The sequence below is a fragment of the Mobula birostris genome, chromosome 7 (genome assembly GCF_030028105.1).
Source record: "Mobula birostris isolate sMobBir1 chromosome 7, sMobBir1.hap1, whole genome shotgun sequence".
In the NCBI taxonomy this organism is placed as follows: Eukaryota; Metazoa; Chordata; class Chondrichthyes; order Myliobatiformes; family Myliobatidae; genus Mobula; species Mobula birostris.
Window position 1 is genome coordinate 106,865,457 of NC_092376.1, and position 24,853 is coordinate 106,890,309.

The window sequence follows — 24,853 nt, forward strand, 5'->3', positions numbered from 1 at the left end:
AACCTAATATTGCAGCCTTCAACCAAAAGGATAGTAGATCAGGCATATCTTCTTAGGACTGTGCAGAAAGTGGGCCCTTTCACTTCGTAAAATGATGTTGGAATCAAATTTGATGATGTAGTTTGGAGCCTGAAATTATCTGCACAACACATTGCAAGCTTTTTCTTACTGTTTAGCACGCATGACATCCTGTTGAAGTTGCACCAACTTTGCAGCTCGTTTTTTTCAATACAAGCTATTGCTCCTGACGTACCCTTCCTGATGAAGGGTCTCACCCTGAAACTTCGACTGTTTACTCATTTCTATGGATGCTGTCTGGTCTGCTGAGTTCCTCCAGAGTTTTTGTGTATTACTTTGATTTCCAGCATCTGCAGATCTTCTCTCGTTTGTTTTTACACTACCCCAGATTGCACTACATTCATTGTGCCATCCTGCTATTTTGTGCATATCATGACATTTATTGTTGGATTTATGAATATCAAGTATACTATTCACTCTGAGAGCTTCAAGCAAACGAGAAATTTAATTGAACACTAATGTGCATGATAATGAACTCATCTAATTTTATCAAATAATCTGCAAACACACAGACACATATTTATCAGTTGGATCAGCTATATGAGGATATAACGAACTAAAATCTTGTGACTTTGAGTTTAACAGGCTGTACGAAAATGAACCTGCCATCTATAATCCTAATTTCTTCTTGCAGACAAACCTACTCAAGTAAACCTGACTCAAGGTGGGATGAGTTTTCACTGTATAACTGAAGCCAATCCTCCAGCAAGAATTTCCTGGAACAACACAGAGACTGCTGTGGAAGTGCAAAACGGCTCTTGGACCATCAGCATTCTGACTCTGCAAACAATGACAAGTGGTTGTGTTTCATGCCAAGCTCAGAATAAACTTGGCGTTATACGCTCAGAGGAATACTGTTTCAAGTCAACACTGGGTATGTAGCTATATGTGAAATTATTGATAAGGCTAAGTCAGTAGGAGGGACAAAAATCTACTAACAAAATTCCAAAGACAACTAGACTACGGAAGAATGCTAGTAATTAACCTTGTTTCCATAACTATTAGTACCCCTGCCTAACAAAACAAAATGCACTTTCGCAACTTGGAAGATGTTTTTTAAGGAAATGTATTTTAGATTTTCCTGTGAAGAGGAAGTCCATCTGACGGCTTCCATTGAACAGAGTTCCTCAGATTGTTTTCAATAGGTGATGGTCAAGAGAGCAATGATTTGTCATAGAATACTATACTTTCTTCTGTTTCATTTTGTCTACATAGTTCTTGATTTCTTAGAATTCTTGATTATTCCATGCTTCTAACTTCTTTCATTTATCAATAATTAATATTTTAATGATGGAACAAATCATGAAATTTGTTGGACATCACATTCTTCAGCATCAGCTTTGAGCAACTTGAGTTGTATCACAATAATATTTCACAGAGGTCCTTCAGTTCATAGGGATATTAATTTACGTAGACCCAAAACATTACAGACACGGGAATCTAGAGAAAAAAATCTGTTAAAAGCATTCAGAAGGTTGAGCAACATCTGTGGGTGGAAAGGAATTGTGCACATTGATGTGAAATATCAGAATCAGAATCATAGAAACATAGAAACATAGAAAATAGGTGCAGGAGTAGGTCATTCGGCCCTTCGAGCCTGCACTGCCATTTATTATGATCATGGCTGATCATCCAACTCAGAACCCTGCACCAGCCTTCCCTCCATACCCCCTGATCCCCATAGCCACAAGGGCCATATCTAACTCCCTCTTAAATATAGCCAATGAACTGGCCTCAACTGTTTCCTGTGGCAGAGAATTCCACAGATTCACCACTCTCTGAGTGAAGAAGTTTTTCCTAATCTCGGTCCTAAAAGGCTTCCCCTCTATCCTCAAACTGTGACCCCTCGTTCTGGACTTCCCCAACATCGCGAACAATCTTCCTGCATCTAGCCTGTTTAATCCCTTTAGGATTTTATACGTTTCAATCAGATCCCCCCTCAATCTTCTAAATTCCAACGAGTACAAGCCCAGTTCATCCAGTCTTTCTTCATATGAAAGTCCTGCCATCCCAGGAATCAATCTGGTGAACCTTCTTTGTACTCCCTCTATGGCAAAGATGTCTTTCCTCAGATTAGGGGACCAAAACTGCACACAATACTCCAGGTGTGGTCTCACCAAGGCCTTGTACAACTGCAGTAGTACCTCCCTGCTCCTGTACTCGAATCCTCTCACTATAAATGCCAGCATACCATTCGCCTTTTTCACCGCCTGCTGTACCTGCATGCCCACATTCAATGACTGGTGTATAATGACACCCAGGTCTCGTTGCACCTCCCCTTTTCCTAATCGACCACCATTCAGATAATAATCTGTTTTCCTATTTTTGCCACCAAAGTGGATAACTTCACATTTATCCACATTAAATTGCATCTGCCATGAATTTGCTCACTCACCCAACCTATCCAAGTCACCCTGCGTCCTCTTAGCATCCTCCTCACAGCTAACACTGCCGCCCAGCTTCGTGTCATCCGCAAACTTGGAGATGCTGCATTTAATTCCCTCATCCAAGTCATTAATATATATTGTAAACAACTGGGGTCCCAGCACTGAGCCTTGCGGTACCCCACTAGTCACTGCCTGCCATTCTGAAAAGGTCCCGTTTATTCCCACTCTTTGCTTCCTGTCTGCTAACCAATTCTCTATCCACATCAATACCTTACCCCCAATACCGTGTGCTTTAAGTTTGCACACTAATCTCCTGTGTGGGACCTTGTCAAAAGCCTTTTGAAAATCCAAATATACCACATCCACTGGTTCTCCCCTATCCACTCTACTAATTACATCCTCAAAAAATTCTATGAGATTCGTCAGACATGATTTTCCTTTCACAAATCCATGCTGACTTTGTCCGATGATTTCACCGCTTTCCAAATGTGCTGTTATCACATCTTTGATAACTGACTCCAGCAGTTTCCCCACCACCGACGTTAGGCTAACCAGTCTATAATTCCCCGGTTTCTCTCTCCCTCCTTTTTTAAAAAGTGGGGTTACATTAACCACCCTCCAATCCTCAGGAACTAGTCCAGAATCTAACGAGTTTTGAAAAATTATCACTAATGCATCCACTATTTCTTGGGCTACTTCCTTAAGCACTCTGGGATGCAGACCATCTGGCCCTGGGGATTTATCTGCCTTTAATCCCTTCAATTTACCTAACACCACTTCCCTACTAACATGTATTTCGCTCAGTTCCTCCATCTCACTGGACCCTCTGTTCCCTACTATTTCTGGAAGATTATTTATGTCTTCCTTAGTGAAGACAGAACCAAAGTAATTATTCAATTGGTCTGCCATGTCCTTGCTCCCCATAATCAATTCACCTGTTTCTGTCTGTAGGGGACCTACATTTGTCTTTACCAGTCTTTTCCTTTTTACATATCTATAAAAGCTTTTACAGTCAGTTTTTATGTTCCCTGCCAGTTTTCTCTTGTAATCTTTTTTCCCCTTCCTAATTAAGCCCTTTGTCCTCCTCTGCTGAACTCATGTTTAATATCACTGGCATAGGGCATGAAATGTGAATTACAGTAAGTATATAAAATTATTAAATTATATAAGTAGTGCAAAAATAGAAATTAAAAAGTAGTGAGGTACTGTTCATGGGTGCAATGCACTTTCAGGAAATCAGATGGCAAAGGGGAAGAAGTTGTTCCTGAATTGTTGAGTGTTTTACTTCAGGCTTCTGCACCTCCTTCCTGATAGTAACAATGAGAACGAGGCATGCCCTGGGTGATGGAGGAGGGGGGTCCATAATAATGGATGCCACCTTTTTAAGAGATGAAATTTATAATTTCATCTCCTCAAAGTTGCTGCTCAACCTGTTAAGTTCCCTTCAGTGGTTTGATATTAATTTATGAAACTGTGTACTGAAGTGCATAGAGGAGGAGGATCAGGGTGGAACTACAGGGTGTCATTTGCTACACTCACAACACGCTGGAGGAACTCAGCAGGTCGGGCAGCATCCGTGGAAATGATGAGTCAATGTTACGGGCCGGAACCCTGCGTGGCAACCAGGAGATCCTGTCTGTTGTGGCGGACGGAGTGGAGGTGCTCGACGAAGCGGTCCCCCAACCTGCGTCGGGTTTCACCAATGTAGAGGAGGCCGCACCAGGAGCACCGGATGCAATAGATGACACCAACCGACTCACAAGTGAAGTGTTGCCTCACCTGGAAGGACTGTTTATGGCCCTGAATGGTGGCAAGAGAGGAAGTGTAGCACTTATGCTTACAGGGATAAGTGCCGGGTGGGAGATCCGTGGGGAGGGACATGTGGATCAGGGAGTCGCGGAGGGAACAATCCCTGTGGAAAGTGGAGAGGGGTGGAGAGGGAAAGATGTGCTTAGTTGTGGGGTCCTGTTGAAGGTGGCGGAAGTTGCGGAGGATAATGCGCTGGATCCAGAGGCTGGTGGGGTGGTAGGTGAGGACAAGGGGAACTCTGTCCCTGTTGTGGTTGCGGGAGGATGGGGTGAGGGCCAAAGTGCGGGAAATGGAGGAGATGTGGGTGAGGGCATCATTGCTGATGGCAGAAGGGAAATCACCATCCTTAAAAAAAGAGGACATTGGAGAACCAAACAACACACATCGAAGTTGCTGGTGAATGCAGCAGGTCAGGCAGCATCTCTAGGAAGAGGTACTGTCGACGTTTCAGGCCGGGACCCTTCACCAATCCTGACAATGGGTCCCGGCCTGAAATGTCGACTGTACCTCTTCCTAGAGATACTGCCTGACCTGCTGTATTCACCAGCAGCTTTGATGTGTGTTGTTTGAATTTCCACCATCTGCAGAATTCCTCGTGAGGACATTGGAGATGCCCTGGAATGGAAAGCCTCATTCTAGGAGCAGATGCAGTGGAGACAGAGGAACTGGGAATAGGGAATGGCATTTTTGCATATGGCAGGGTGGGAAGAGGTATAGTCGAGGTAGTTATGAGAGTCAGTAGGCTTGTAAAAGATGTCAATGGACAGTCTGTCTCCAGAGATGGAGACCGGGAGGTCGAGAAAGGGGAGAGAAGTGTCTGAGATAGACCAAGTGAATTTGAGGGCTGGGTGGAAGTTTGAAGTAAAGTCGATGAAATTGACGAGCTCAGCATGGGTGCCGGAAGCAGCAGCAATGTAGTCATCAATGTAGCAAAGGAAAATTTGGAGAGCAGTATCAGAATAGGTTTGGAGCACAGAGTGTTCCACATAACCAACGAAGAGGCAGGCATAGCTGGGGCCCATGCGAGTGCCCATAGCTACACCCTTGGTCTGAAGAAAGTGGGAAGAGCCAAAAGAGAAGTTATTAAGTGTGAGTACCAGTTCTGCCAACCGGGGGAGGGTAGTGGTGGGCCCCAAACAGTCCTTCCAGGTGAGGCAACACTCACTTGTGAGTCTGTTGGGGTCATCTATTGCATCCAGTGCTCCCGATGCGGCCTCCTCTACATCGGTGAAACCCAACACAGATTGGGGGACCGCTTCGTCGAGCACCTCTGCTCCGCCCGCCAAAACAGACAGGATCTCCCAGTAGCCACCCACTTCAACTCTGCTTCCCACTCCCATTCAGATATGTCCATACATGGCCTCCTCTACTGCCGTGATGAGGCTAAACTCAGGTTGGAGTAGCAACACCTCATATACCGTCTAGGTAGTCTCCAGCCCCTTGGTATGAACATAGAATTTTCCAACTTCCGGTAATTCCCTCCCCCTCCCTTCCCCTATCCATATTTCACTCTGCCCCCTCCCCCAGCTGCCTATCACCTCTCTCATGGTTCCGCCTCCTTCTACTACCCATTGTGTTTTCCCCTACTCCTTCTTCACCTTTCCTGCCTATCACCTCCTTGCTTCCCCTCCCCCACCCCTTTATCTTTCCCCTTACTGGTTTTTCACCTGGAACCTACCAGCCTTCTCCATCCCACCCTCCCCCCACCTTCTTTATAGGGCCTCTGCCCCTTCCCTCTTCAGTCCTGACAAAGAGTTCCGGCCCGAAACGTTGACTGATTGTTTCTATGGATGCTGCCCGACCTGCTGAGTTCCTCCAGCATGTTGTGAGTGTTGCTTTGACCCCAGCATCTGCAGAGTATTTTGTGTTTAGGGTGTCATTTACACTGATATTATCAGAAGACCTTTGGGTCTGTTTCTTACACTCCTGCAATGATGAAAGTTTAAAAGTAAGAATTTTAGATGAAAGAGCAGCAACTACATTTTTAAACAGTTTGCTTTATGCCAGTCAGCCAATCTTCTGCCCATGCTTCTATCCAATCTTCTATTCCATCCTATTGTCTCTGCCTGCTCCTGCCTCACTGAACCATATCCTCATACCTCAACTTCATTCTATCACCCTTGGTTCAGTCCATTCCCACCTACTTCCACAACATATCCCACGCTCTCAGTCTCCTCACTAACTTTCAATTTCCTGATCCTGACTGCCTCATTTTCAGTCCAGTCCGTATACACTTCTACCACCGCCCCCCTCCAATCAAGAAGGACTTAATAAGTCCCCACTTCTTCCTCAATAAAAGAACCAAACAGTTCCCCTCCAACACCACTGTCTGGCAGAACTGTCCTCACACTCAACAAACGTTCCTTTGGCTCCTCCCACAATCTCCAGAGGCAAAAAGTGCCAGTGGGCCCCAGCTATTCTGTATTTTGTTGGCTACATAGAATAGTCCATGTTCCAAGCCTTCCTTGGTAATACTCCCCTAATCTTTCTCTGCTACATTGACGACTGTATTGGTGCTGCTTCATGCACCCACACTGAGCTCATCACTTTCATCGACTTTGCCTCCAACTTCCACCCTGCCTTTAAATTCACTTGGTCCATTTCTAACCCAACCCTCCCTTTTCTCAATCTCCCTGTCTCTATCTCTGGAGTCAAGCTACCAACCAACATCTTTTATAAGCCTACCAATTCCCATGGTTACCTTAACTATATCTCTTGCCAACGTGTCTCCTGTAAAAATGCTATTCCCTTTTCTCTGTCCTTCATCTCCACTGCCTCTGTTCCCAGGATGCAGCTTTCCTTTCCAGGACATCAGAGATGTCCTCCTTCTTTAAAGAATGGGGTTTCCATTCCTCCAAAATTGATGCTGCCCTCACCCGCAAAACTGATGCTGCCCTCCTCCATTTCCTAAATATCCACACTCACCCCATAATCCTGCAGCCTTAACAGTGATAGAGTTCCTCTTGTCCTTACCTACCACCCCATGAGCTTCCAAATCCAACATATCATTCTCCACAGTTTCCGCCACCTCCAAAAGATCCTACCGCCAAATACATCTTTACCTAACCACGCTCCACAACCCCGCTTTCTGCAGGGATCGCTCTCTCCATTGTTCCCTTGTCCATTCATCCCTCCCCACTGATCTCCCTCCTGGCACTTATCTCTGCAAGCAGCTACTCATGGCCATTCACCTCCTTCCTCACCTCCATTCGGGGCCCCAAACAGTCCTTCCAGGTGAAGCAGCATTTCACCTGTGAACCTGCTGAGGTCACTTATTGTGTCCTGTGCTCCTAATGCAGCCTCCTCTACATTAGTGCGACCTGATATAAATTGGGGGACACAGCATCGAGCACCTCCACTCTATCAGCAAGAAGTGGAACTTCCCGGTGGCCAAACATTTTATTCCCATTCCAACATGTCAGTCCATGGCCTCCACTTTTGCCACTATAGGGCCACCCTCAGGATGGAGCAGAAACACCTTATATTCCGACTGGGTATGCTTCCAACCTGATGGCATGAATATCAATTCTGCTTCCAGTATAAAAAAAGTTCCCCTGCTCTCCCGTCTTCTTCTTCTTCTATTCACCACTCTGGCCTCTTACCTCTTCTCACCTACTCCTGGGTCCGCTCCTCTTATCACCTACCCTATCGTCCCCTCCTCCTTCCCTTTCTCCTCTGGTCCACTCTTCTCTCCTATCATATTCCTTCTTTTCCAGCCTTTTACCTTTCCTACCCACCTGGCTTCACCTAGCACCTTCCAGCTGTCCTTCTTCCCTTGCTCCCATCTTCTTACTCTGGCATCTTCCCCATTCATTTCCGGTCCTGAAGGAGGGTCTCAGCCCAAAACAGCGAGTGTTTATTTGTTTCCATTGATGCTACCTGACATGCTGAGTTCCTCCAGTGGGTATATGCTCTCTCTTTCCTTTTATACACCCTTGGAATTCCCTTGTCAGCCACGCTTGCTTTATCCTCCCTTTAGAATACTCATTCAATAAGTGCAATAGTATAGGGGATAGAATTAAGAGCAGTCTACATTCAGCAAGGTAGGAATGGGGAGCAGAAAGGATATGGAATTGGTGAGAGGGAGAAGGCAGCTTCAGTAGAGTTAAAGACAGTTGCTTATATGGAGGAGAAGTAGCAACATGCATTGTTTGAACCTAAAGTTCAATGTGAACACAAATTTACTGAATCACTTAACATTCAGTAAGGTGGGGAAGCAAATGCAACAGCAGGTTTTCTGCACTATTATGGCAACAAATATTGAAGTATGTTTTGTTGGCTGATGCAGGTGCCATCTTACCAACAGTCATTGCAGGATCCATAGTCGCTACACTTCTCCTGTTTGCCATTTGGCTCTGGAGACAAAAGAAATATTTGTTCAGAGGTAAGTTCCCTGCTACCATTTGCTAATTGTTGGAATAATTCACCACAGGAGGAAGCCGGTGAGTCTATTAGGTCTATACTTGCTCCACAAAGGAGTTACCCCCTCACCTGTCTCTGTTGCTGTTCATTCACCTCCTTCTTTCTTATCACCTCAGATCTTGGTGCCCTAATCTATCTAATTCAATTTTAGTTAATTTATTCCATTACAATTTATCTTTTTCTCCAGATATTTCTTTCTCACACCTTGATGGGACTAATTCTAGTTCAGCTGGTCCAGATCATGCTGCAAGTTTTGAAAGTCTTTGTCGCTATCCACTATATCCTCAGTCTTGGTGTCATCTGCAAATCTGCTGATCCAGTTTTCCACATTATCATCCTGATCATTGAAATAGATGACAAACAACAATGGACTCGGCGTCGATCCCTGAGGCACACGACTAGTCACAGGCCTCCAGTCAGAGAAGCAATTGTCCAAAACCATTCTTTGCCTTCCAGAGGACACTTTTTGTTCCTTGCTATCCTTTTGGTCTTAATATCTCTGTAGAAGTCCTTAGGATTCTTCTTCACCTTATGTGCTTGAGCAACCTCATGTCCTTTTTTAGCCCTCCTCATTTCTTTCTTAAGTGTTCACTTGCATTTCTTATATAACCTAAGTACCTCATTTGTTCCTGCCTGCCTATACCTGCTCTGTACCTCCTTCTTTTTCTTAACCAGGGTAACAATATCTCTTGCAAACAAAGGTTCCCTAAACCTGTTACCTTTGTCTTTTATTCTTACAGGAACATACAAAATTTGTACTCTCAAAGTTTCGCTTTTGAAGGCCCCCCACTTACCATGTACGCCTTTGCCAGAAAACAACCTGTCCCAATCTACACTTGCTAGATTCCTTCTGATACCATGAAAATTGGCCTTTCTCGAATTTAATCCAAGGACCAGATCTATTCTTTTCCAAAATGTTTTTGAAACTAATAGCATTGTGATCATTAGTTGCAAAGCATTCCCCTACACAAACTTCTGTCACCTGACCTGTCTTTTTCCTTAATGGGAGATCTAGTATTGCACTCTCTCTAGTTTGGACTTCTATGTAACGATTATGGAAACTTTCCTGAACACATTTGACATACTCCTTCCCATTGACTTCTTTTATAGTATGGGAGTCTCTGTCGATATGTGGAAAGTTAAAATCACCTACTATCTCAACTTTATATTTCAAAGTTTAAAGTTTCTTGCAGCAGTCTATGATCTATCTACAAATTTGCTTTTCTAAATTCTGCAGGCTGTTGGGTGGTCTATAATATATTTCTATTATTATGGTCATACCTTTCTTCTTCCTCAATTCTACCCATCAAGCCTCATTAGATGAGCTCTCCATTCTGTCCTGACTGAGCACTGCGAGGATATTTTCCCTGACTAGTAATCCCACCTGTCCCACTTTAAGCCCTTCTGTTCTATCATGTCTAAAACAACAGAACGCCAGAACATTCCTCCTGCAACCAAGTCTCAGTAATGGCTACAATGTCATAATTCCACATAGTGATCCATGCCCTAAGCTCATCCACCTTTCCTGCAGTACTCTTTGCATTGAAATATGTGCAGCTCAGAACATTAGTCCCACCGAGCTCAACCTTTTTATTCCTAACCCTGTATGTAGGCTTAAGGATATCTTTCTCTACAACCACTCCACAATTTATTCTGGTTCTCTGGCTCCCAATCCCCTGCAATTTTAGTTTAAACAGCACTAGCAAACCTTCCCGCCAGGGTATTGGTCCCCCTCCTGCTGAGGTGCAAACCATCCTTTCTGCACAGGTACCACCTTCTGTGGAAGGGAGCCCAATGATCCAAAAATCTGAAGCTCTCCCTCGTGCATGTTCAAAATTGTATGATCTTCCTATTTCTGGCCTTACTAGCACATGCCACGTGTAGAAATCCTGAGATCACAGCCTTGGGGTTTCTGTCACTGGGGGAGGTAACAAACTATCCACAAATGTCATTCTCGTCCACAGAACCTCCTCTCTCTTCCTCTAACTAATGAATCCCCTATTGCTACAGCTCGGCTTTCCTTCTGAGCCACAGAGCCAGATTTAGTGCCAGAGACCTGACTGCTGTAGCTTTCCTCTGCTAGGTCATTCCCCCTCCAAATCAGTATACCTATAGTTGTGGGGAAATAGCCATAGGTGTACTCAGCACTGTGTGCCTATTCTCTTTTCCCCTTCTGACACGTCACTCAGTTTCCTGTGTCCTGCACCTTGGACGTAATTACCTCCCTGTATGTCCTGTCTATCACCCCCTCAGCCCCCTGAATGATGCAGAGATCATTCCGTTCCAGCTGCAACTCATGCAGGTCTGTTAGAAACTGAAGCTGGATGCACTTCTTGCAAGTGTAGTCATCAGGGACACTGGATGTCTCACTGCCTTCCCACATACCTCAGGAGAAACATTCCAGTATCCTGTCTGGCATTCCCACTGCTCTAAATGTGTAATAAGAAAGAATGAAAGACTAAATAACAAAAAAAATCTACCTTCTGCCTATGCCTCTTCTTGCTGGAGCCTCAACTTCCCACTCCAACACAGGCCCATGCACACAATGGCCACTCCACTTAAACCTAACTTCTTTATATTGGTTCTTGCCAACTGCCTAATTATAAACAATCCAATGTCTCCTCAGGAATTGTTGATCACAAAATGTGTGACTGTCCCCACTCACTTCTTTTAAACTCTCTTTCCCTCTATGCAATCTAATAACTCCCCGGGACTGTGGCACACAAAATATGTCATTAAAATGATATAGAATTATATTATGTGACAAAATGTGCTGCAGGGGTATGATAATAAATGTACCAACAAACTGGATAAATTAAAAGAGAGAACAATATACTAGTGAGTGGGAGGGGATAGAGTCCCACATCACCTAGTGAGCCAGATGCCAAACGATTGGAAATTCCATTTGAATTATTAGAGTTTTACTCTAATTTCAAAATGTTATCATAAAAATGTAAGAGAACTAATTATGCAAAGCAAGATTTCATTAATTATTCAAGGTCAGATCATTTCAATGTTGGCTGTGGAATAAGTGTGCAGGAGTCTGGGGAGAAATTCACTTCTATGGAACCATTTTCTTCACTGAGACATCATACAGAATTTTGTTTTAAGCTGTATCACCCAGTGACCTTAGAGCCTTTCTACTAACCACTGGAGTTACCACCTCAACCACAAGGTGTGAGACTGGAAACCCTGACTTTCAGTCAAAAATAAAAGTTTGCCATGGCTTACAGATCTTTCTCTTTTTTTCATCCCCAGGTAAAAATCTGGAATGTGATTCTCAACCTGTCATCCACACAGAGATGCAGGATCTGACAGAGGTTAGTGAAGTTGTTGCTCCTCTGATGAAATGTGTTCTTGCAGGAGACTGTTTGTTGAAGGACTAAACTGACTAGCAAATGGCTTTCAATCCAGGTAAATGCATATTGGGTAGGGTTTATAGAATGGGAGGGCCCTGGGGAGTATTATGGAAGAGAGGAACCTCTGAGTTAAAGTGAATAGTTTGCCAAAAGTGGCATCACACTTTGATAGGGTGGTGAAGAAGGTATTTGGCATGTTGGCCTTGATCACTGAGAACAATGAATATAGTAATGGAAGTTATGTTGCACTTGATTCTCTGTAGAACGCAATCATGAGGATCCCACTTGCACTTGGCCTTCCCAATGGCCTTTGTTCCTCCTACTGTTTAAACAGTACCTTCATCTGATTCAAAAGCTGGAATTTTAATCCTTGCCATCAATTAAAGACAGCAGATAGAGTTGCTTCCTCACAGCTCTAGGGACCTGTATTCAATCCTGGCCTGGTGTCATCTGTGCGTTCTTCGTGCGTTGGTGTGGACCTTCAACCACATCCCAATGATGGCTTCTGTAAATTACTATTCTGTGTAAGTTAATAGTTAAAAAGAATCTAAAAGGAGTTGATGCATATGTGAGCAAGAGAGTAAGATGAAGGGGTCCAGGTGAATTAGCAAAGCGAGAGTAAGACAAGTGGGATTGCTACACTGTGCTGAACAAGTATCATAAAGTCATAGTCATACATCATGTAAACAGGCTGTATGGCTCAACTCATTTGTGCTGACTGTGTTGTCTGGTGAGCTTGTCCATCTGCCTTCATTTGCCCCATAGTCCTCTACATCTCTCCTATCTATGTACTTATCTAATTCACTTTTAACTGTTACTAATATGCCCGCCTCACCCGCTACAATATTTCTGGCAGCTTAATCCAAATACGCTCTGCATTTTATGTGAAGAAGCTGTACCTGATGGCTTTCTTAAATGTCTCATCATTGATCTTAAACTACACCCTCCAGTTTTTCGCATTCCCTCTCTGGGGTAAAAAATACTATGTGTTTTCACCCTGTCTGTGTCCCTCATCATTTTATATACCCCTATCAAATCATTCCTCAATCTCCTACAATCCAGGGAATAAAACTACATAGCCTTTCCTTCTGACTCAGAGCCCCAAGTCCAGGCAACATCCTGGTAAATATTTTTTGCACTTTTTCTAGTTTAATAACTACTTTCCTATAACAAGATGACAAAACCTGTACTGAGCACTCCAAGTGCAGCCTCACCAATGTCTTATATAGCTGCAACATAACTTTCCGATTTCTATATTCACTGTTCTGAAAGGTGAAGGCCAACATATCAGGTAACTTGTTCACCACCTTATCTAACTGTGATGCAACCTTTAGCAAACTATGGACTTTAACTCTGAGGTTCCTCTCTTCCATAATACTCCCCAGGGCCCTCCCATTCTACCCTGGTTTTATATCCCAATGTCCATTTACCTGGATTAAAAGTGATTTGCTAGTCCTCAGACCACATACTTAATTAATCAAGATCCTCTTTACTTTCCCATAACCTTCCACACTATCTACAACACCACCTATTTTAGTACCATCCACAAAATTATTAACCATGCCTTATACACTCACATCCAAACCATATATAAAAATTAGAAACAAATTAGACCACCGTCCCTTGTAGCACACTACTAGATACAGGTCTCCAGTCTGAGAAACAACCCTCAACCATCACCCTCTGCTTCCTACATCTGAGCCAAATATGAATTTAATCTGCTATATCACCCTGGGTTGAGCCTTCCAGAGTAGCCAAAGTACCTTGTCAAAGGTGGGTGTGGTAGTTAATTAAATAACCAGGTTGGTAATCTGGAGGACTGCACCAACAGTCCAGAGTCCTGAATTTATATCCCACAACGCCAGTTATGTCTCCCATGATTTACAATGGGGAAATTTTCTGTTGGATCATTCAACAGGCTACATGCCACAAATTTCCTGAACCCATTCATATTGAATGGGAAGTGTATGGCTATATGGAAAAAACTGGTTAAAATAAACTTTTTAATTACTTGTGTTTTTAATGTTTTAGTTAAGTTGGCATGTTTTATGTTAATTCTGTTTCCTATTCTTTCAATAGTTTAATAACTTAAAAGCTCTGGTAATTGTCCATTTTAGTGACAGTGAGGACTATATGAGCCTTTGACAGTTGAGAAAAATGGAGAGGGGTTTGGTTGGATGTCAAGGGTTTCCAGAGTTTCATGGAAAGATTTTGTTTCTAATTCTTATTGCACTGATTGAGGTCATTTTGCTGCCGCGAGCTTCCTGCTGTCTTCAGAACCAACAGAGGCATAAGAGATGGTAAGTTTGAGGGGAATAGGGAAAACAGATAGTAGTTGTACGTGGCGAGGCCCTCTCAGAAAAATACAGGCCCTTGCTTTGAAAATTGCATGAGTGCTTTAAGATGTTGCCCTTATCTCATTTGCAGATCACACAAACAAGTAATTCTGTCATTAGTGGTGTGTACGACAACTTGTTTATGTCGAAAAGCGGGGAAAGGAAATGGAAATTTTCTAGAAAAAACTCTGGAAATTCCTTGCACTACGCTTCCCTACAATTTGCCTATAAGCATAAGGGCCGAAAAGCAGCAAGACCCAACTCAGAACAAGCCGAACTTGGTGATGCACAGGTAACTTCCTTTCCATGTATCTCAAGGAATACCTCACTAGAATCATATCATAGAGATTGTCAAGTCTAGTATGGGACATAAGGCTATGGGCTATCTCTACCTCAAGCCGCCATCATCATCTCCATTCATTCCAATCTCACTGATTTATGTTGTTATCTTATACATATCTATGACACTTGCTTCAAATGCTTGATGTGATGGTGGAAAACATATCTTGACCAATCAAGGAAAAATGAATTCTCCTGAATTCCTCATTGATTTTTTGTGATGGCCACCTCAAATATACCATTGCAAAATATGGACTTCAGCATAGCTGAGAGCTTCTTCTCAGCAGCTTCTTTATGAAATCTTACCTTGAGGTCATCCATGTGGATTTTTAAAATTTTCTTATCATTGAAAACCGGTTTCATCTTTAAAATTCTTTTTAGTGCATCTATTTTTGTATCACATGGACAGTAATAGTGCATAGTGCCCTAGATGTTTTCCCTTCAAAGTTCTAGATTAGACGGTATTGCACTACATTTGAAATGTGGTGGCACCTTTTTTTGCATTTTTATGGCTTTGTTTGTCAACTTTGTTACATTGTCACGTACCCCGTGACAGGTTAAAGAACCGGCAGAAATGGAAAACACCTTGGAGTCCAGTATTGCTATTAACTAATGGTATTTATTAGTTACTACACAATATAGTAATATAAATGCAGATAAATCAAATGGGTTATCAATGAATATATGTATATATATAAGTGTGGAAATATATGAAAATCAAACTTCTTCAAGTCTAGGGGTAAATAGGTAGTCTTACGATGATGAGTAAAGTTCAGTTTAGTTCGTGGTATTGAGTTAAGCAGTGATGGAAAGAGAGAGAGGGAGAGATTTGAGTCTTCAGGTGAGCTGACACCGTCGATCTTCCTGTTGCCCTCCGAAATCCTTTAGAAGTCACCGACTGTGACCACAGACTGTTCTTCTGTGGTGGAATTATCAACCCAGGCAAGGGATGCACACGCAAACAGCTCCCCTCCGGTCACTCCCTTTTCACACTGCGAGAGCCACTGATCGATCCTCCAAAACCCACTTTTTCTGTGGGCACAACAAAGCTCATTCAGTGTCCAAAACCATGTGTCTGTCCGTTTATCATCTGACCTTCTACTTATCTCACCATGCCGAATACCAGCTGTCCATCAAACAGCTCCTCCCCCTCTCTCTCTGTAAGAGTACAGAAGCTGAAACCAGTGTCCTTCTAAAAATGTAAACATGCTGCAGAAAACCCATAGCATCATCCAAAGTTGTCTTCATCTCTCTCTCTCTCTTAAATACAAGATGTTGGTGTTAAATAACTCTCTCTCTCTCTTTTCAAAAGCACAGTTCATAGGGGTACTTCAGGACCCCGTCACAACATTTAATCATCTGTATCCACAATTCTTGACATCTCTATCACCTTCAGACTCATACTTATGTCAAAATTTTGCATTTAAAATCTTTGTGTTTGTTTGCATCATCATCCATTCTTTTCTAGTTCTTCACAGTTTCAATCTGATGTAATGTGCAAATTTTTACAGTGTATTTCAATTTCTGAGTGCTGTTAGCGTGAGAAATTATGACATAGTCCTTCGCATAGAACACCACTGGTCAGGAACAGGAACGTCGGCCCACAATGCTGTGCAGAACCACTTATATTAGCTCAATAGCTGCAACCGCTCCGTGAAAGTGGCTGCCCAGGTTGATAGGGTGGTTAAAAAGGCATATGGCATTCTTGCCTTTATTAGTCAAGGCAGTGAGGTCAAAATTCAGGAAATTATTTTGCAGCTTTATATAGCTCTAGTTAGGCCACATCTGGAGTATCGCATACATTTCTGGTTTCTGACATTGAGGCTATGGAAGTGCAGAAGAGATTTACCAGGATACCATCTAGATTAGAAGGCATATGCTATAACAAGATGTTGCCCCACATAAAGCCATGATGGCCTAATTAGGACAGTTTTCCAAATGCTCATAAACCTCTCCCTAACAATTCTCTCTAGTAACCTTCTTACCACTGATGTGAGACTTGGTGGTCTATAGTTTCCTAGATTATCCTGGTTCTCTTCTTGAACAATGGAGCAATGTAGCTACTTACCAGTCCTCTGGGACCTCACCTGTGCCTAGAGAGGACACAGTAATCTCATTTCTTGCCCCTCTCAATAACCTGTAGTATATCCAATCAGGCCTTGGAGACTTATCCTAAGTGATCCTTAAGAAACCCAACATCACATTTCTGTTACTTTTCCTTCTTTCTTTATTTCTGATATTTCATTGTTTGATAGGTTTTTTATACAGAAGTAATTTCTTATTAGATAGATAGATATACTTTATTGATCCCGAGGAAAATTTGGGTTCGTTACAGCCGCACCAACCAAGAACAGAGCGTAAATATAGCAATACAAAAACAACAAACAATCAAACAACAAAATGCAAACTATGCCAGATGGAAAATAAATCCAGGACCTGTCTATTGGCTCAGGGTGTCTGATCCTCCACGGGAGGAGCTGCACGTTCGATGGCCACAGGCAGGAACGACCTCCCGTGCCACCAAGTGTTGTATCATGGTGGAATGTGGCCGAAGTCCAACAGTAAAAAGTTCAATATCCGGTGTACAAACACGTTCCTCGATCGTAATATGACCCGGATTGCACCATCCGTTGTTAACCAGAACAGTAAGCATCCAAATCCTTCACGCTTACCACTCTCAGTGCACTTCCGGTCAGCCGGAACGGTATTACCCACCGAACTCCTCTTCTCCATAAGTCTCTGTTGTCTCGACCCGGTCCTCTTTCCTCGACCTTGTGATCCCCCTCTGCATCCTCTGTGTGTTTTCTTCCGGATTCCAGCAGGGGTGTCCGCCGCTCTGCTCGCTAAACTGGCCAGCATTAACTGATCCCATGAATACACAACGCGACTTTGCTTCTGTCCCGCATGTCGGGATGTAACCATTTCCAGTGCTTAAAAAAAAACCAAATAAAACTCTCTCTACCAGCATGTTAGAAAGGGTGCAGCTTTGACATGTTACCATGAAAAAAATACAAAAAATAATGTAAGTTAAAAAGTAAGAAGAAGAAAGTAAGAATAGATCGGAACAGCTGTACCAGGCTGCATGTGCGACTGGCGTATGCGCACTAGGCACTAAGAACTATTGATCAACATTTTAATTACCTTTTGATTATAGAGGCAATGCTAATTCATTTCACATTCAATTGATTACGTCTTCCATAGCTTCTCTCCGAATTCTATGTGGAGGTACCTGGTGGCCCTACCTTAGATTTGGCCACAGTTCCTGGCCTCCCACTCCTCCATATGGTATGGACCTCTCCAACATTTTATCCTCCACCAGATCCACACCTTCAACTGCCGATTCTTTGCCTTCGTGGGTCCAGTAAGGATGGGGTATGGCATAAGAAAGGTTGGGGACCCCCAGATCAGAAGTTCACCCGTCTCCAAACCGCAGATCCCACCACCTCCAACTCCGGTTCTGATGGCCCTCAATGCCACCAGACCACTGTCCCTGTTGCCTCTTGCTCAGTCCTCAATCCAATAGAACGCCCCCACTCCACGGATCTCACCGACTGCAATCCCAGCTCCAATGGCTCTGAACGGTTCCAGGTTGGTGAGACAATTATCACCAACCCTAGTTCCAACAACTGGAACATACCAAGACCCCAGATTCCACCACCACCGGTGACAGTTCCTATGACCTGGATGTCTTCAGACTGCAAATTGTGTGGCCTCTAACCAGCTCCAGCCTGGACCTCAACTGTCAGCACTTCCAAGATGAGTCTTTACTTGCTGCTGCTGGGTCCCCAGGATCCCCTTCCTCCACCATCAATTTCCAACTCCAGGTCTCTCAGGTTCCACCATCCTTTGGTCCTTGGAGCTTCCATCTTTTTCTCACCCTACTTCCCTGAACACCCAACCCTCCTTTTCTCTCTGGCACCACCAACTCTCTTCCTCCCTCTGACCCCAGCTCTACTCCTTGCCATGTCTTCACTATTCCCTTTGAACTTCCCGAGCTCTTCTTCTGTCACCTCTGTCTCCTAGCCCACTTCTTTGACAAGGTTTCCCCATCATGCACTTCTGACCCTTTCTCCCATCTCCAACCCTCCTCTGCTCCGGTCCTTTTAATCTCAAATAGCTGACTAGACATCAACCATATTGATTTCAGTACTCCTCTCTCCTCCTCAAACTTTAGTCCCTCTTAACGCACTTCCCTCCACTCTGTCTGCAAATCTCAACCCCCGCAGACAAAAGGGTGCTGTTGTAGTGTGGTGGACAGACCTCTACTTGCTGAGACTAGCTCGCAGCTCTCTGACACCTCCTCATACTTACCCCATGAAGAGGACTCCACTCCAGACTCTCAGAAAACTGGCCCCAACACCAACACTGACCTCATCAACTCTAGAGAACTCCCATCCACTTCCACCAAGCATATACTTCCCTTAACCTGCACTGCTTGCTTCTACCTCCTACACCAGGTCTACAAACCTGACTCTCCAGGTAGACCAATTGTCTCTGTCTGCTTTTGACCCACTGAACTCGTGTCCTCATACTTCACCTCCATTCCATCCCGTTTGGTTCATCTCTTCCAACCTAACATACGCATCACTTCTCATGCTCCTGAACTCTTCAATTACTTTCAATTCCCTGGCCTTTTCCACTTCATTTCATACCATTCATGCCCAGTCCTTGTACACTTCTGTCCCCCATCAAGAAAGCCTTAAAGCTCTACCCTTCTTTCTCAATAAAACTACTCACCAGTTCCATTCTACCACCACCCTCCTCCATCTGACAGAACTGGTCCTTGTCCTCAACAATCTTTACTTTGGCCCCTCCCTCTTTCTCCAGACTCAAGCGGTAGCCATGGACACCTGCAATCGTTGGTTAAGTGGAACAGGCTAGTTTCCAAGACTTCCACGAAATGCTCCCCAAATCTTCCTCCTTATTAATGACTGCACTGGTGCTGCTTCATGCATCCATGTTGAGTTTGTAAATTTCATCAACTTTGCCTCTAACTTCTACCCTGCCCTTAAATTCACTTTGTCCATTTCTGACACCTCCCTCCCCTTTCTCAATGTCTCTGACTCCATCTCTGGAGACAAACTGTTGATTAACATCTTTTATAAACCTACAGATTCACGTGGTTATCTTGACTATACATCATCCCACCCTGTCTCCTCAAAAATGCCATTCCCTTTTCTCAGTTCCTTCCTCTCTGCCACATCTGTTCTCAGGATGCTGCTTTCCTTTCCAGGACATCAGAGAAGTCCTCCTTTTCAAAGAACAGTGTTTCTCTTCCTCCACCGTTGATGCTGCCCTCACCCATATCTCCTCCACTTCCCATACATCGGCACTCACCCCATATTCCCACTGCCTTAGCAGTGATAGAGTTCCTCTTGTCAAAACCTACCAATCCATGAGTCTCTGCATCCAACACATTATTCTCCACAGGTTCCACGATCTCCAAGATGATCCTACCATCAAACTTATCCATACTTCCCCAACAACACCCCCGCCTTCTCCACTTTCTGCAGGGATCACTCCCTCCATGATTCCCTTATTCCTTCATCTGTCCCGAATATTCTCCCTCCTGCCACTTATGCTTGCAAGTGGACAAAGTGCTACATCTGCCCATTCACCTCCTCACTAACCTCCATTCCGGGCTGCTGGCAGTCCTTCCAGGTGAGGCAACACTTCACCTGCAAATTTGCTGGGAGCGTATACTACATCCAATGCTCCTGATGTGGCCTCCTCTACATTGGTGAGAGGCATTGTAAATTGGGGACCACTTCATCAGCACCTCTGCATCATCCGCCACAAGTGGGACTTCTTGGTGGTCAACCATTTGAATTCCATTTCCCATTCCCATTCTGATATGTTGAGGCCACCCACAGGGTGATAGAGCAACACCTCATATTCCATCTGGGTAGTTTCTAACCTGACGGCATGAATATCAGTTTCTTCTTCTAGTTAAAAAAATCTCCTTCATCCCCTCCCCTTTTCTTCTTTTCCACTCTCTGACCCCTTACCTCTTCTCACCTGCCTATCACTTCCCCCTGATGCCTCACCTCCTTCCCTTTCTCATATGATCCACTCTCCTCTCCTAACAGATTCCTTCCTCTCCAGCCCTTTATCTTACCTACCCACCTGGATTCACCCATCACCTTCTGGTTAACCTACTTCCCCTCCTACCAACTTTTTATTTTGCCATCTTCCCCCATCATTTCCAATCCTGAAGAAAGGTCTTGGCCCAAAGCATCAACTGTCTGTTCATATCCACAGATGCTACTGACCTGCTGAGTTGCTCCAGCATTTTGTGTGTGTTGTGTTAATTCACTTTGGCCAAAGTCACTGAGTGCATCTTTTTTTGGGATTTTGAATTTTCCATGTCAGAAATGTGGACAACTTGTCCTGCAGGGGAGAGGATGGTGTGCAAATGCTCAGATATATTTTATCTGCTTTTTATATATAATAAGAATACAACAAAAATACAGTGTTGAAATTAACCATATATTCAAAAATCAAGTCACTTCTGAAGGTAAGAATCTTGTCCATTTTGTGGTATGAGCTCTTTGTGTCTGTACTTGAAGCCAGATGGTGTTTGGTAATTTTGCTTCATATTATGTCTGATCCATGTTGTCAAAAATAGTTGGTGGCAGATCCTCAGCTTCCAAGCCTGTGGATAAGTGTCCCTTACTGGAGACACAAGAGCTGCAGATGTTGGTGTACTTTATTGTCTTCCTGAGGGACAAACCAACACACCAAAATTCAACCTTGATTGTCAGGATCTAGAAAAAAAAGAAAGGAAATGAAGCTGGGCTTTATTTTACTTGATGTAATCTCTTCAATTGGTGAGCAAATCAGACCAGATGTATAGGCAATAAGAAGGAAGAAAAGCATGTTAAAGCTGGGAGACAGAGGCTGGATTTCAAAGTTCTACCACTACCCTAAGTGCCAAGGTGAAGGAAGGGGTAAGGCAAATGAAGCAAGTCAGGAAGGGACTTCTTGGAAGTTTGTAGGGCTGTAAACCATTATAGAGATAGGAAGGAATAAGTCATGAATTAACCTGACCATGAAGTTAGCAATTTAAAAGCTGAAGCTCAGCGCCAATTGGAGCTAATGATGATCCTGGGTATGGATGGAGACATTGTGGGTCAGATGAAGAGGGCAGAGTCATTGATGATAAAGTGGGTGTGGAAAAAATGTTTGTGTTACAAGGGGGCGCTCGTAGCAGACCCAAATGCAAGACACAGACACTGAAGTACTAGGAACAGGACTAGGTTTATCGCGATCACAAGCTGAGTAAGGAAGAAATGACACTGGACATTGACACAGGCTCTGGACGAGACTAGGATTCAGGGCCTGAACTAGGACTTGGGCTAGAAGCACGGGACCCGGATGGGGAACTGGGAATGAGGAGCCTGGACTAGGAAAACGGAACTCCAGAACTAAAGCCTGGACAAGGACCCAGAACCTAGGCCTTGGTTGGGACTCGGAACCTGGATCTTGACTCAGAACCAGAACCCGGGTCTAGGCTAGGATCTTGGCAAGGACAGGACGTGGCTACAGGACGGGAAGCGGTACCCCAGCACAGGACGAGGAATCTCCAGCATCAGGGCTGGGCAAGGAACCGGAACTAGATGAGGACACGAAGCTCAGACTTGGACAGGGCTGGAACACAGTGCTTGGACTTGGTCTTGGAACACAGGAACTCAGAGCCTTGGATGCGGACTGGACGTTCAGAGCCTTGGAAGAGGTACTCCAGGGCAGAATGTAGCTCTTGGACTAGGTTTGGCTCAGCTCTTGGACTCGTATTAGTTTCGGAGCCCGGACTCTTCCTTGGAGCGCAGGACCAGGACCCTTTTGAGGACTCAGGGCTGGGACCCTTTCTAGGACGCAGGGCCGGGATAACTGCCGAGGACACTTGCTGAGGTAAACTGATGAGGGACTCCTGGACTGGACGAGGCACATAGACAGGATGAGAACACGAAGCCTTGACTTTGACAGGACTGGAACACGGTGCCTGGAACTTGGAACACAGGACACAGGACACAGAGCCGGGACCCCTCCTTGGGAACAGGACTTAGGGCTGGGGCTTTACACAGAGTCAGGACCCCTCCTTGGGAACAGGACCTAGGGCCGGGACTCTTCATTGACTGGACACTAATCACAGGGACACAAAGAGATAGTTTTAAACTCAACGATAGATAGTTCCTTATTTTGGTGTGGCAAGGCTCCGGTCTCCTCCGGCGATTGAACTTGACGGGGATGCAGGCGAGGCTTCAGAAGGAAGTGGAAGGGAACAGTTCAGCAGGGAATCCTTGGTTTGAGAGGTACTTATGTGCAAGCCCAAAACGAGAATCAGGTGCCTCAATTAAGGCACCCAATGGAACAAAGGAAAACACGGAATGAGGCATTAACAGACCAGACCATGAACCAGAATGCAGACTTCATGGACCAGACCATGACAGTTTCCTATCGTGGGAATGTTTAAGACCAGAGGACACAGCCTCAAAATAGAGATGCGCCCCTTTAGAACTGAGTTGAGGTGAATTTTTTTAACCAGAGAGTGATGCATCTGCAGAATTCGTTGCCACAGGCAGCTGTGGAGGCCAAGCGTTTATGTGCTTTTAAGGCAGAGGTTGATAGATCGTTGATTGGTTAGGGTATAAAGAGATACGGGGGTAACTCAGGAGGCTTGGTCTGAGAGGAAAAATGGATCAGCCATGATGAAATGGCAGAGCAGACTTGATGGACCAAATGGCCTAATACTGCTCCTATATCCTATGGTCTTATGATCTTAAATGCATAGTAAATCAATCAGGGGAGGCCAGTCAGGAGAAGAGTGGTTTAGTTGAATCTGAAGGTGTGGTACAATGTTTCAACAGCAGATGAACTGAGGAAAGGGCATCTTTAGTCAGCTTTTCACCTTAAAATGTAATACATTCCTTTCTGATTCATTTTGTCTTTCTCTTAGCAGGTGACTCCATCTTCTGATAGTACCGTGTATGAAAATATGGCAATGTTTAAGACCGATAGAAAGAAGCCAGGAGTTGTTGGAGAAGAAAGCACCGTATATGCCTGCGTCAAAACTGACAATCTACAAGACAATTAGCAATAAAATATGAACATTAGAACACAAAGAAGAGAAACAATGTTGGCCATTCAGCTTGGTCTGACATTCAATATGATTGACTGATCTTTAACCTCAGTTCCACTTTGCTCCACTAACTCCATATCCTTTCATTCCTTGATGTCTAATAATTTGACCCAAACACTGAAAAATCCCAATAAATAGTTTTGTCATAGGGGGAATACATCTTCAGAAATGAACCAGAACTATTTTAGTCATACTCCATCTCAAGATATTCTATATGTGATATTTTGACACTTTCTCTATTCAAGAATTCCTTTTGATCCAGAAGTGGCTCAAATAAGGCTGTTTTTATAGCCCTGATCCTGTGGCCTTTGTCAGGCATTGTTCTTGAACCTCTGACGTCAATGGCATTCCCAGGTTTGGTGCTTAATTCCCAGGATACAGGTGCATGGTAGCAAAGGGACAAGTCAGTATGGAAATTATATGTGAGGGCTTTGGAGAAGATATTCTGACAGAACGGTTTGCCTTCTGTGGCTTAATGATTGTTTTGATATTGAGAATCATAAATAAGAGCCATGAAGGGATTACAATTCATCTGAGCCTCATGGACAAGAAGGTAAGTTGGGGATAGGGAGGGGGGAGTGGGAGAGGGAGGAGGAGAGGATTTGGAGAGAGGAGAGGAGAGAGAGACAGGAAAGAAGGAAAGAGAGATATAGTAAGTGAGAGATTGGGTGAGAAGAAAAGTTGGAGAGGCATTTCTAGGGAGAAAGGTGGAGCTTTGACAAAGAAATGGTGGAAGAGAGAGATGGAGAGGGAGAAAAAGATAGGGAGGGATAGAGAGCAAGACATGGACTATAGATGGGGAGAGGAAAAAAGAGAGAAATATATAGGGAGAAAAGAGTGAGGGAGATGAGAGTATGAGAGCTCACAGAAGCAATGAGAAAGATAAACTGGGATAGGGAAAGAAAGTGAGAGAGAAAGAACCAAAGCAAGAGATAAAGTGAGGCAAAGAAAGAAAAAGACGGACAGTGGAAGACTGAATTATTG

The 24,853-nt window shown here is 44.0% G+C and overlaps 1 protein-coding gene across 6 annotated transcripts in view; it reads left to right on the plus strand.

The window, feature by feature from the left end:
- The window catches only part of LOC140200357 (B-cell receptor CD22-like), a 90,211-nt gene extending 65,784 nt beyond the window's left edge, over window positions 1–24,427 (plus strand). For 5 of the 6 annotated variants that reach the window (XM_072263570.1, XM_072263572.1, XM_072263574.1 and 2 more), the window contains 5 exons: window positions 713–952; window positions 8,563–8,658; window positions 11,955–12,016; window positions 14,483–14,683; window positions 23,687–24,427. In XM_072263570.1, coding sequence (XP_072119671.1) covers window positions 713–952; window positions 8,563–8,658; window positions 11,955–12,016; window positions 14,483–14,683; window positions 23,687–23,824 — 737 coding nt within the window. In that variant the 3' untranslated portion in view covers window positions 23,825–24,427. The remainder of the gene's footprint in view (window positions 1–712; window positions 953–8,562; window positions 8,659–11,954; window positions 12,017–14,482; window positions 14,684–23,686) is intronic. The other variant, XM_072263571.1, reaches the window with a different exon arrangement.
- The last annotated feature ends 426 nt before the right edge of the window (window positions 24,428–24,853 follow it).